Below are 12,809 nucleotides of genomic sequence, written 5' to 3' on the forward strand. Positions count from 1 at the left end.
TTGAAGAAGGGTATTCCCATATGTGATTCTGAAAAGGGGAGAATGCCATATCTTTCATGGATCATGAAAGCCTGCAACCCATGCAGGCAGAGGCTTTGCCTCTCTGATATCTTGTTTCATACTTATACTTTCCTGTATATATCTCTTTCATGCATCAAACACTTAAGTGCTTTACATACAATGTACAGAGCCTCTGCAATGTCTCAAAGTGGAGGCTTTTCTGGAATTATGTACATAAAATGCAGCTAGATATTGTTTGTTTGCAAGAGCATAATCAACACTCTAAGGCTGGTCATCATGATCACTTTGGCGGCTATGATATATATTATGCTGGTACCAATACCTACTCACGGGTATGCATAATGGTCAGACATGAGCTGGAGCCCCAGTTAGCATTCAATGACAGCAGTTGCCGATGGATAGTCATACAATGTAATGTCAATGGTGACATTTTTGAGCTTGCATCAGTTTATGCCTCCCAGACCTCTGCCATGAGGGCTTCTCTATGGGATTCTTTAAGCAAATATCCATGGAGATCCAATGCATTTATCTGTGGAGATTTTAATAATTCTCCTCTGCTGAGAGATAACACCACTTCAAGATCTCATATGCTTTCATCGGAAAGACAGAAATGGGATAGCATGCTTCTTTCTGTGCAGGCTGAAGATTTATGGCTGCTTCTACAAGGGTCAGTGTCCGGATATACTTTTCATCATAATGCATATACTACATACTGTGCTAGGCTTGACAGATGGTATTTGTTCTATCCACAACAATACGCAGATTTTAGCCTTCATCTCCACATAGATTTCTCTTTGGGCTTGTCAGATCATGCCCCATTATGGTTAAATCTGCAATTTGGTATGCCACTGGATGATTTACCGACTCTCTCCAGCAAATTATTGCATGTTAATCAGGCTTACCTTAGACATCAACATTTCCAGCAAATGATCAGATTTGCAATTCATCCCTTGCTTTTGCATGCTCAGGAGGACATGAATTATGCTTGGGACAGCTTTGTCTCTCGTATACAGAATGTCATTAGGGAGTATGGAACCTGGCACATGGCTACATGGAGGAACGAGGTCAAATGGGCAAAAAGGACAACACAACAGTTGACTGAATTTTCACATTTAAGACCTCTTTCTGAATCAGAAAATGATTCCCTCTCACAAGCCCGGATCAAACTGACTGATAATGATCAGCGGAAATTGCACAAATGGCAGATTAGAGCAAGAATGAAGCCCCTTATGGATAAGGGCTGCTCATCCAAAGCCTTCTTCCAGGGACTGCATGCCACTCGAAAGAAAAACTCATGTCTAAGGGTAAGGAAGCTAGATGGCTCTTGGACGCACTCCTTCTCTGATCTCCAAGATGAATGCCAAAATTACTTCCAGACACTGTTCTCTACCCCTGGCTCCCCATCAAATCAAATGACTGATGCGAGGACTGAATTTCTTCAATATGTTTCTGGGATAGTGGAAATGGATGATGCTCTTTTATTTGAGAGACCTTTTACTGATACGGAACTTGATAATGCATTGTCCCATCTTGGCAAATACAAGTCCCCTGGCTGGGATGGTCTTACGGTGGAATTTTATATTTCTTTTTGGGATGATTTGAAAGATGTTCTATTACAAATGATCAATGTTGCCTGGCAAGAAAATCAATTGCCACACCTTTGGAAGCATGGCATAATTAAACTTGTGCCCAAAAAAAATCTCTGTGATCATATGTCAAATTGGAGGCCTATTACTTTGATGCCTGTAGTTTACAAACTCATTGCCAAAATGATCGTGTATAGGCTTCATGGGATACTGAATGTGGGCCTTCATCCTCATCAGTATGGGTTTGTGCCGCGAAGACAAATCTATGACAATATCTCCAATGCATTGACTGCAATTGAATATGCTAAGTACTCGAATCAAGATGTGCTCATATTGCAGGTAGATATTACTAAGGCATTTGACACTGTACAATGGGATTTTATCTCTCAAACCATGACAAAGCTGGGTTTTGGTCCCAAGATAGCAAATGCAATTTATTGGCTTTATTCTGGATCTACTTCCCAGTGCATTCTCGGAAGTCATCTATCTCGGTCATGGATATTGGGTAGATCAGTCCGACAGGGCTGCCCCCTTAGTGCTCTTTTCTATGCCATTGCGACTCATCCCCTATTGATGTATCTTGATCATCTTACAAGCACAGGACGGATGACTGGTCTTAAAATCCCTGGGGCTGCATCTTTTTTGGCACAGGCATACGCTGATGATTCCTTCTTTATGCCACAGAACTCTCCTCGGGAAGTCAGCATGCTTATGACCACATTATCATTGTATGGATTAGCAGCGGGATTGCATGTCAACTTCGACAAATCCAAATTGCTTCCACTGAAACAATGTGACTGGCATTCTATTCTCTGGCTTGGTCAGATAGTGCATTCCAAAGATGTAGTCAGGCATTTGGGATATCCTATAGGATGGCATATTACCAGGAAGCAGCAGCTAAAATGGATCTTCCAAAGACTTTAACATAAATTGGAATATTGAAAAATTTCTACTTGGCCACTTCATGTCAGGCTCAGAATAGTACAGTCTATTGTAATGTCTTATGTTCAGTTCTTTTTGCCTTTGTTACATTGGTCCTCCAGAGATATCTCAGCCTTTATGTCTCAAGCTATGGAGCTGTTATGGAAGAAAAAAACTGCTGTGAAAGCATTGAGACTGCTGAAGATGGAAATGGTATGTTCCCCTAGGATGCATGGAGGACTTAATGTTCTGAATATCAGATATCATGTACTTGCAAGGAAGGCGACTATGCTCCATACCTTTTTCCGTCAAAAACAGCCATGGACTTGTATGATCGCATCCATGTGTGTCAACATGAGGACAACTGCTTATGCCCATTGGACTACTGATCATTGGGAGGTTGTCATTGGGAGATTTGTAGGGAAGATTCCTGGATGCCCTTTCTCTACTGCTCTGATATTGGACTGGAAACAAGTGCTTTCTAAAGTCAAATGGGCTCCTGATAATCATTCGGGGACAAACTCAATGAGGAAAGAAAATATTCATTGGAGTGCCATCTTTGACATTCCACTTGCTTTACAAGAACCGGTTCGGGCATATAATCTCATGAAATTGGGAATTAGATACATCAATGATGTGGTAGATGATCACGGCCATGTCTTATCTTTTCCTCAGGCCACTGCCTCTTATGCTTTGGGAATGCATCACAGATTGATATGGAAGAAAATTGCTGATCTCTTGCATCCTTTTCTACCTATTCCCCCTGTGGCTGACACAAACAGGCTTATGGATTGGCAATTGTACCCCTCTGCTACATGCTCTCGTCCTATTCCTCTGCCTGTTTTGAGCTCCATCAAAGTCTACAAGCTTCTTCAACCTGCCCCTTAGATTCATCAATATGCTAATACTCTATGGCATATCAGGCAGCCCCTTTCATGGTGGCGGAAGAATCTCCGACTATTATGGAGGTGCAAAATGTCTTTGAAACAAAGACTCTTTCTTTGGAGATGCATGACTGGCACATTGTCGGTGGGAATCACACTTGCCAAACGTCACATTGCTCCACCCACCTGTTTACGGTGTCACGCTCCTTCAGAGACTGTCCCTCATTTGCTTTGGCATTGCCCGTCTACTCGGAATCTCCTTGGGAAAATTTCAGATCATCTTCGCCTCCGTTTCCCGAGTCACATATTTGGGAAACATTTTTGGCTATTTGGCAGATTTAGGAGGCCTTTATCTCAATACTCACTCTTTCTCTCATGGGTGAGATATTGGGCTCTTTGGACAATATGGGAAGAGCACAATTTGGCATACTTGGGCCGCCAGTTTCAAAAGTCATATGAATCTTTTAGAGCCTCATTGCGGCAATCTTTATATGATGCCTGCCATGAGGGTGATATGCATGCATCTTACATTGAGCTTTTCTTTTTATGCTTTTGATCTGTGGGATACTCTCCATTCTTGGAGACTTCCCCTCTTGTAAAGTTATGACAATATAAATACAGTGCACTGGATTTTACCCAAAAAAAAAGTGTGTGTGTGTGTGTGTGTGTGTGTGTGTGTGTGTGTGTGTGTGTGAGAGAGAGAGAGAGAGAGAGCATACATTGATACAAAGTTCTACACTCACTATTGGGTGTTGATGAGGTTAAAGGGCATGTCATAGTAGCTATCCCTACTATGCATAATGGAGTTGATGGTTTATAATCTATTGGATGACTACCATGAAGTTATAAAGTGCACTTTTTTATAAGATGAGTTCATGCATTTCCCGGATTTATTCAGGTACATCTTTCCATTGTATTAGCGGACATGCAAAATTCCATATGTCAAATTGTCGTCCAAGTTGCAGCCAGCTAATATTGTGATAATTCTCTCTATCTTTAGTGGTGCATATGCCCTATTGGCTATCCTTAGTTTTGTAATAATTCTTTCCATCTTTTTTGTTTTTTATCTAAGAGAGACTTAAATGAAATAATAAAAATTTCATAAGCTATTGCAGCAAAGATGATGGATTTGGTTAGCCTTCTCCCTAACTGCTAGCCTTCATTATGGTTGAGTCTGCCCTGCATCGCAAGAGCTCTAACAGAAACTCAAATGTATGCTTGGGCAAATCACTCTTGGGTATAGTGTCGATTATTGAGGTCACAGTAGGTTTTTTGTCCGTTTATGCCCCTGATGGGGCAGCAGGTATGACAGACTTTTGGACCATCATTTGTCGGATGATCATTGGAGTATTGGAGGTGACTTCAATATGCTAGAGACTCCAGACGGCAGGAGGGTAGGAGTAGAGGCAGACATTCTTAGAGGAGTGGAATGGGTGGCTTGGGGAGAGCTCATCGTCCATGTAAGAGGACAGGATTCCCTGGCATCTAGCTGAGTTTGGCCACTCACCAGAATCTCTCCTGGTGAGTGGATGTCTGCCGGTTTTCAAGGCTAGATTGGTTCTATCTGGATGAGTGGGCATGTGACAGAGGAGGGATGACCGGCTTGCTATTTTCTCTGATCATTCTCCCACATTGATCATCTGGGAGCAACAAAGAGGGGAGCCTTCAGCTATCCAGATCTCTCTCTTAATGAGTTGAACTGAACAAAAATTTATCAATGAAGAATGGAAGTCTCTCAACCTCTCATGGACGGAAATTCTCTTAATGAATGGACGAAAATTCTATCAATCAATGGAAGTGAACTCGCAAATCGCTCAAGAACTCTCAATCACTCAATCTTTCACACTCACACAAGGATCTCGATGCCTCAGTGGAAGGCAAGGGAGCTCTGATACCATGAACAAATATGAAGAGGAAGAGAAGAAGAGTGGAGATGAGGAGAGAGGGCACAACTAGAGAGCACACCACAGATGACTAACGGTACACTAGTATTAGTTGAAAAGAACGAATATATACAAACTCCTTTAGGTTGGGGTTAGGGTTTTCAACCCTTACGCCTTTTAGCACTATTTTGTGTTAGTGCTATGCAAATATCAATACATGACATTGAGATGAATCCTCAACACCATATGTTATTTGTGAGCCTTGGCTTTGTTGATTATATCCATGGCTCGATTTTTGCTTATGGCCATGGTTCGGTTCCTGCTCCACCTCAGACTTGTGGACAGATCTTTTTTATTCTTGGTCTCAAGCTCATCTTGCCTTTGAACAAAAAAACTTGCCTATTAGGTCAACGTCCATGCTCATCGATCCGCGCATAGACAGACTCATCGGTATCAGAATGTTGGCTCTCTGCTGTCGATGAATGCTCAATATCCACATGCCATCGCCTCAAGGATTCTCCCATGTGGAATGTCTCGGGTTGTTTTCGACGTGTCTCTAGCACTGATTCATTTAAGTGTCAATGTACTAGTCAAATGCCATCTCCACATGCATGAGGCTAGGCCGTCGCCATCCTCAAGCTCTCCGTTGGCAAGGACCCTCTGCTACGCATACCCGTTTGCATCGATCTTCCATTTTCGGTCCAAACAACGGTTGCCAAATAGGTCTTCAAATCGTCTTCAAACTGTCGGAGACATCCTTTGTGGTAATATGCTAAACTGAGCAACAACCGTAACTAGTTGCTAGTCAACATATAACTATTGCTGCTGCTTTTTTTTTCAAAAAGATGACTTCATTAAGTATGAATGAAAGCCACAAGAGCAAGCTCAAATGCGGCAATACATCATGACATGCATGAAAGAAAAAACAGCCCAAAAAGAGCCAAAGCACTCTAACTATCAGTGAAGATGACGGTAGCAGCAGTCTGACATGCACAAAGATCTGCAAGTAGCTTCCGAAGCCAAACACACTCCACTGTAGCTGTAAAAGCTGCTCTGTACTCAGCTTCACAGCTAGAAGTAGCAACTGTACTCTGCTTCTTGCTGAACCATGAAACACATGAAGTACCAAGCATAAAACAGTTGCGAATGCAGAAGCATGCAAGGGAGAGTGCATCATATTCCACTTAAGTTACAAAATATCATTGATGTATATGAGTCACTAATAACTATCAAGTATCTACTTAAAAAATGCACAAAAATGATACCACAACTTACAGTCACAACTTACAAGTTACAAGTGACTCATAAAAGCCCACCTTGACACACATAAGTCGTGTACTTTTTTCACGCGATCCGCTAAAATATTCTTCATGGCATCAAGCTCCTCCACCATCTTGTCCATGAGTTCATAAACAAATCCCATGGTTGCACCCTCTCGATCCACAAGACGGAGAAGCTTCAGAATGGAAGCACACAAGTTCTTTATGATAAGGCATTGCTCCCAAAATGCATTGTCAAGGACATGCTCTTCCACTTTTTTGCCCTTTTCTGTTTTGGAGGTCCGCCATCTTGTCCATTCTTCACTTACAACCATCCTCCTCAATGCTTGCCTTACATCTATTAAATTGCCCAAAACTATGTACATGTAGGCGTTTCCAAACGTTTGGTAAGCCAATCAAACGCGTTTGATAGTAACTATGCTCCCAAGTGTCATTCGGATGGATAGAATCCAATTCAACTTGCATGGCCTTCATCCAACAATCATTCTGAAAGGCATCTTGATGACATAATGGCTCTTCATCTGTAGCAACCAAAGCATAAGCGACAAAACTAGCATGCTCTTTCCGGACAGCTGCTCTCGTACAGGCTGGCAGAGGAGTGTCTTGTTTGCTGTCTTTTAATGTATCAAGGAGCTAACGGGGTACCTTTTTAGGCTCCTGAATTTCTGCTCTTTCCTGGTCAAGAGCCCGGTGCAAATGATCCTGATCAATGATTCGGATGGAAACAAAGGTATCAAGCTGTCAAATATGTCTAGGGCATCAACAATGGGCTGTTTTTGACAGTCCAGCAAAGGCATAGTGGAAGATTCATCAAACACAACATCCCGAATGACAAAACACTTGCCCGTGCGGGGCTGATATAGCTTATAGCCCCTGCTCTCTGAACTATACCCAAGAAAAATGCATTTAATCGCATCTCTTTAATGTGTAAGCCCACCTTTCCCAAGACTCGTTTCAAATAGAGATTAAAGACAAAAAGTCACAACAAGATTTCATAGTTTTGTGCCATTGGATGTGATCTATTATATAATACCCCATTGAAAAACACAAAATCTGTAATGTTGACACTGAATTGTTTCGAGGGTGCTGTAAGTACAAGACTCGCTTCTAGTTGGTGTATAACAATTCATTGTATACTACTAGGTTGCATGTTGATTAGAGAGGACCAACAATGTGATCTCCCTTCCTAAAAGATGATTTCAGGATAGAATTGTCCAATGCTTTTGCAATAAATATGTATTAACTTCAACCTACCCACTATTTCTGGAGTAAAACATAAAATTGACTCATAATTAATTCTCTTTACAGGAATTTATAGTGAATTACCATGTCCAAATGTCAAAAATAAACTCAAGATTTTTCACTGTAGTTTAAACAACAATGCATGATAACTAATGTCTACTTGGACTTCTGTGTTATTGTTACAATGCGAGGGTCAAGCAAGGCACAAAACAGCTTGCATTGCTTAGTGTGTCTCAAGGTGCACCTGTACTGGATCATGTCTGAATGAGATAAGTTTGAGATCATGTGCCTGTATGCTCTATCAGAGCATCCGAATGTTGTGACCTTTCTTTTCCCTTGTCAATTCTCCTTTTTAAAATAAAGGATCAGTGAGAATTTCTTTCTAAATCTGATCACCATCATTCACATGCATCCCTCTCAACCTTTATTGTATCCAGCCGATGCTGTGAATCTACCTGTACACTGACCAACAGTCCTCGTGATTCTGGTCCATTTGCTTCTACTAAATTGCATTCTTGTGTGGGTAAAGCTGCTGGATCATCTTCATTTTCCACCAGGTGGACTGGGCTGCCTGGTGGATAGTTATCAATTATGAGATCAAGCTCATAGCCATAAATTTCTTGTTTGTCCAGGATGACCTGCACACCTCAAGACAAGTTCTTTCTAAGAATCTGACAGTAAACTGAGCAAGATGTGTTGAGTTCTAATTTACTAAAATAATAATAATAAATAAAAATTGAAAACTCAAGGGCTATAAGCTACCAACCAAACCCATTCTCCATATTTAGATATTTCTTGGAAGAGGCTTGCAAAGTGATTAAATAGAACTTTGATTGGCAGAGTGAAAACATACAAAATATACACTCAAGGTTTTCTTCGGCACAATACTCTAGATGGAACTGGGACATTCCAAGGGTCGGAAAATACAAAAAAAGATGATTTACAAAGCAAACATTTTGTGTTTGACACGTGTGTGTGTGTGTGTGTGTGGTGGATTGACTCTCTGTGTGTGTGTGTGTGTGTGTGTGTGTGTGTGTGTGTGTGAGAGAGAGAGAGAGAGAGATCCCGTGCTAGCCCTCGTGCTCCCACACTGCAGCTGCTTGTTTCTCCCTCAGTTTGACGCCCTCGAGGTTTCGTTTGATGCCCGTTTTGTGTCGGTACGCTCTGTCAAATAACTCACCGGGGGGGGAAACAAAAAAACCCCCCAAAAAAAACGTACTGTCAAAAATCCGTACAATTTTGTCTGTACAGTTGGGGAAAATCCTTACAGTTTTGCTGTCAAAAAATTCCGGAAAAAAAAATTCGTACTACCAAAAATCCGTACGATGTTGTCCGTACAGTTTTGTCTATACACTATGAGAAAACCTTTCACAAAGACAAGTCGGTTTCCAACAAGAAACAAAAACAGGTGATGGATTCAAATGATTCCCTTCATGACTCTACTCAGGCTCAGCTTGTTTATGGGTTTGAAGACACCCGCAAAGGTTGGAAAGATCCACTTCCGGCATTATGGTGGAAGTGGATGATATATTTGATCCAGTTAAGGAGTATGCAAAGCATGCCATTATAATTTTCTTCCCAAGACGGATGCCTGCTGCAGCACATGTTGGGAATTGGTTGACTCGAACCCTGGGTGGTTTTTATGTCAAAGAAGTTTATTATGCAGCGAGGGGCTTTTTGGAGATCATCATGGCTGATGAGGAGCGCCGTCAGGTTTTGCTGGAGCACTCTCCTCTCTTCTATGGCTGGCAGATGGTTCATGTCCTACCCTAGTCTCCCACCCGGGATTATCAGGCATTGATTCGGCATCGTTGCCCTGTTTGGGTAGAAGTTGTGGATTTTCCTCAATGCTTGTCTTCTCTTCTACCTGAAATTGCAGCTTCCCTCGGTAAGATGATGTTCAAGAATAAGGCAAAGCCCCGGCTGTCTCAAACGGTAATGCTTCTTTTCATGTGCCTGTGTCCTCTCCACCTCAGGGGAAGGGGGAAATTTTTTTGACTGATGGATGGCAAACTCCTTGCAAAGTGATCTCCCCCAGGCGACCTTTGCCTTCTCGGACTTGGAGTGGTGCATCCTCTCATGGGAAAACACCTGCTGAAAACTCTAGTGTTGGCTTGACCTGGGCTGCTGTGACTACAAATCGGACCTTGTTTCCTGAAGAAGAAGTTGCTGCACTTTTGTCCTCTCCTCAGGCTTGATGCTTCATCCCAAGGAAGAGGCCCGGACATTGAGGTGGAAATGCAGACGTAGACAGCCCGTTAGTTGCCCGTTAGTTGCTATACATACCTGTCCCATAACTGTAAATATGCTTGATCATCTGAAGTGTGTTACTCTTAATGTACAGGGAATGTGTGATGGCCGCAAATGGAAACTGGTCTGGATGTATATCAAGCAATTGCAGCCTGATATAGTTGCTTTGCAAGAGCATAATCAGCATATGTATGCTGGTCAGATAGGCCATTTTGCTGGTTATGATGTCTTCTATGCTAAAGAGCACTCCTTTTCTGGTGTGGCTTTTTTGGTAAAGCACGACCTTCAACTTGTTGTGGCTCTCAATGATCGCCATGGTAGATGGATTATTGTTCAATGCCTTGTTCAAGGGGAAATTTTTGAATTTGCATCGGTTTATGCCCCCAAATCTTCTCGTGATAGAGCTTTGATCTGCCATGCATACTTATCCATGGCGACAACATGCCTTCATTTGTAGTGACTTTAATAATGCCCCTCAATTGGGTGACAACACCTCAGGCCACACTCATATGTTGGCTTCTGAAACACAGGCATGGTCTGATTTTTTGCTTCAATTGCACTTGGTTGATCTCTAGAAGGAATTACAGCCCATGCTTTCGGCCTATACCTTTCAACATAATGCTCAATCTTCTTATCGGGCACGCTTGGACAGATGGTATCAGGTTGATCCACAGCATTGTGATGCCTTTACTTGTCAAAATTGGGTTGATCATGCTTTCACACATTCGGATCATGCTCCTCTTTGATTGAGGCTTTCCTTACATGAATTTCCCACTGACAGATTGCCTTGCCGAAGGCTTTTGCTGATTAATAATGGTTATCTGGAACATGCTGACTCTAAAGCCTTGGTCTCTGATGCTATTCAGCCTCTCTCGTCAGATACACATTGGTTTGGATTATGCCTGGCAGGCTTTTGTTGCTCGGATGCAAGCAGTTATTCGAGATTATGTCAAATCCAATATGCAAGCCACAATAGCACATGCCAAATTTACTTGTCAGAGTTTGACTCAGCTTGCTCATCTTCGCCCTTTGTCTTCAGAGAAAAGCGTGCTCTTATGTCAGGCTCAATTCTCTCTTCAATCCAATGATCGCAGAAAGCTTGCTAAATGGGAAACCCAATCCAGACAACGGGCTTTTGCTGCTCTTCCAAGCAATTTTTTAAGAGTTTACACTACAAAAGACAGGCTCCCAATATCTGTCGGATCCGGATGCCTGACGGTTCTTGGTCAACATCTCGTTCAAAGCTTGCTGATTTATGTGTGCAGCACTTCTCCACTCATTTTGGGCATGTGGATACTCTTTCTCCTCGAGTCGTGTCTGCACGTCAGCTTCTTTTGCAGCATATTCATCCAATTCTGTCTGATGCTCAGGCTTTGGAACTTGAACATCCCTTCACTGAAAGGGAATTGTCTGATGCACTGAGATCCTGTGGCAAATGGAAATCTCCAGGATGGGATGGTCTCACTGTTGAATTCTTTCTTGCATTCTGGGATCTTCTTAAATTCACCTTGCTACAAATTGAAAATACAGCATGGCAAAATCAGCAGATGCCTGTGTCATGGAAAAAGGGTCTTCTCAAGCTGATTCCAAAGAAGCAACTATGTGATTCACTTGGTGATTGGAGGCCAATCACGCTCATGCCAGTCATTTACAAGATCATTGCCAAAATGGTGGTTGATCGGATTAAAGGTTATTTGCATGATGGGTTGCATCCCTCCCAATATGGCTTTGTTCCACGTCGCCATATCACAGATAACATTGCCAATGCTTATATTGCGATTGAATATGCCAAATACATGCAGCAGGATGTTCTACTCTTGCAGGTAGATATTGCAAAAGCCTTTGATCTCGCAAACTATGCGAGCTTTGGGGTTTGGACCAAAAATGCAGCAGGTTATTTACTGGCTTTACAGAGATAGCAATGTGGCTTGCATTCTTTCTGGGGATATCTCTGATCAGTGGACTCTTCATTCTTCGGTCCGCCTGGGATGCCCTCTCAGTGCTTTACTGTATGCCATTGCTACTCATCCTATGCTGCAATATATTGATCATCTTGTGGCTATAGGATCACTTCATGGCTTGGAATTGGATGCTAATCGCAGCATGTGGTTGCATGTATGTATAGAACAAAATTTTGATGTTTTTAAATAAATTGCTATTTTTTGTAGTCTTCAGGCTGCATGCTTCACATGCAACATAGCACTTGTAACGCCCATGATCTTGGTGCCTTGATGCAGGCCGTCTCTGTTTATGGTTTGGCAATTGGTCTTCATGTTAATTTTCAGAAGTCTAAGTTGCTCCCTTTGCATTCCAAAGACTGGCATAGTCTGTTATGACCCGGGGATATCGTTCCACCCACTCAGTTTGTTCGTCATCTTGGTTACCCTTTGGGGTGGAAACTCACTCGCCAACAACAAACTGATTGGGTTTTGGCAAAGCTTCGGAAAAAGCTTGAGTATTGGAAACTGGCAACCTGGCCTTTGCACGTTCGTCTTCGAATAGTGCAGTCCATCCTTGTGGCATATATTCAATTTTACTTGCCATTGATCATGTTCAATAAGGCAAATCTTACATCTTTCATGTCTGTCTTTATGGAAATCTTATGGCGATCCAAACATGGCAGAAAAAGTCTCAGGCTGTTTTCGATGCATCACATTTGTTCTCCCAAGATGCATGGTGGATTGAACATCACGGATATTCATGTGCATATTCTTGCCCACAGAGGGAAAATGTTGCTGCAAT

General features: G+C 42.2%; 1 protein-coding gene across 2 annotated transcripts in view; it reads right to left on the minus strand.

Moving 5' to 3' along the window:
• Nucleotides 1-7,688: 7,688 nt before the first annotated feature.
• The window catches only part of FTSHI1 (FtsH extracellular protease family), a 108,561-nt gene continuing 103,440 nt past the window's right edge, over nucleotides 7,689-12,809 (minus strand). The window contains exon 17 of one of the 2 annotated variants that reach the window (XM_087387157.1): nucleotides 7,689-8,455. In XM_087387157.1, coding sequence (XP_087243283.1) covers nucleotides 8,216-8,455 — 240 coding nt within the window. In that variant the 3' untranslated portion in view covers nucleotides 7,689-8,215. The remainder of the gene's footprint in view (nucleotides 8,456-12,809) is intronic. The other variant, XM_087387158.1, reaches the window with a different exon arrangement.

Source organism: Dipteris shenzhenensis, chromosome 16, assembly GCF_047967505.1.
Source record: "Dipteris shenzhenensis isolate YYH24624 ecotype China chromosome 16, Dip_SZ_1.0, whole genome shotgun sequence".
Classification (NCBI taxonomy): Eukaryota; Viridiplantae; Streptophyta; class Polypodiopsida; order Gleicheniales; family Dipteridaceae; genus Dipteris; species Dipteris shenzhenensis.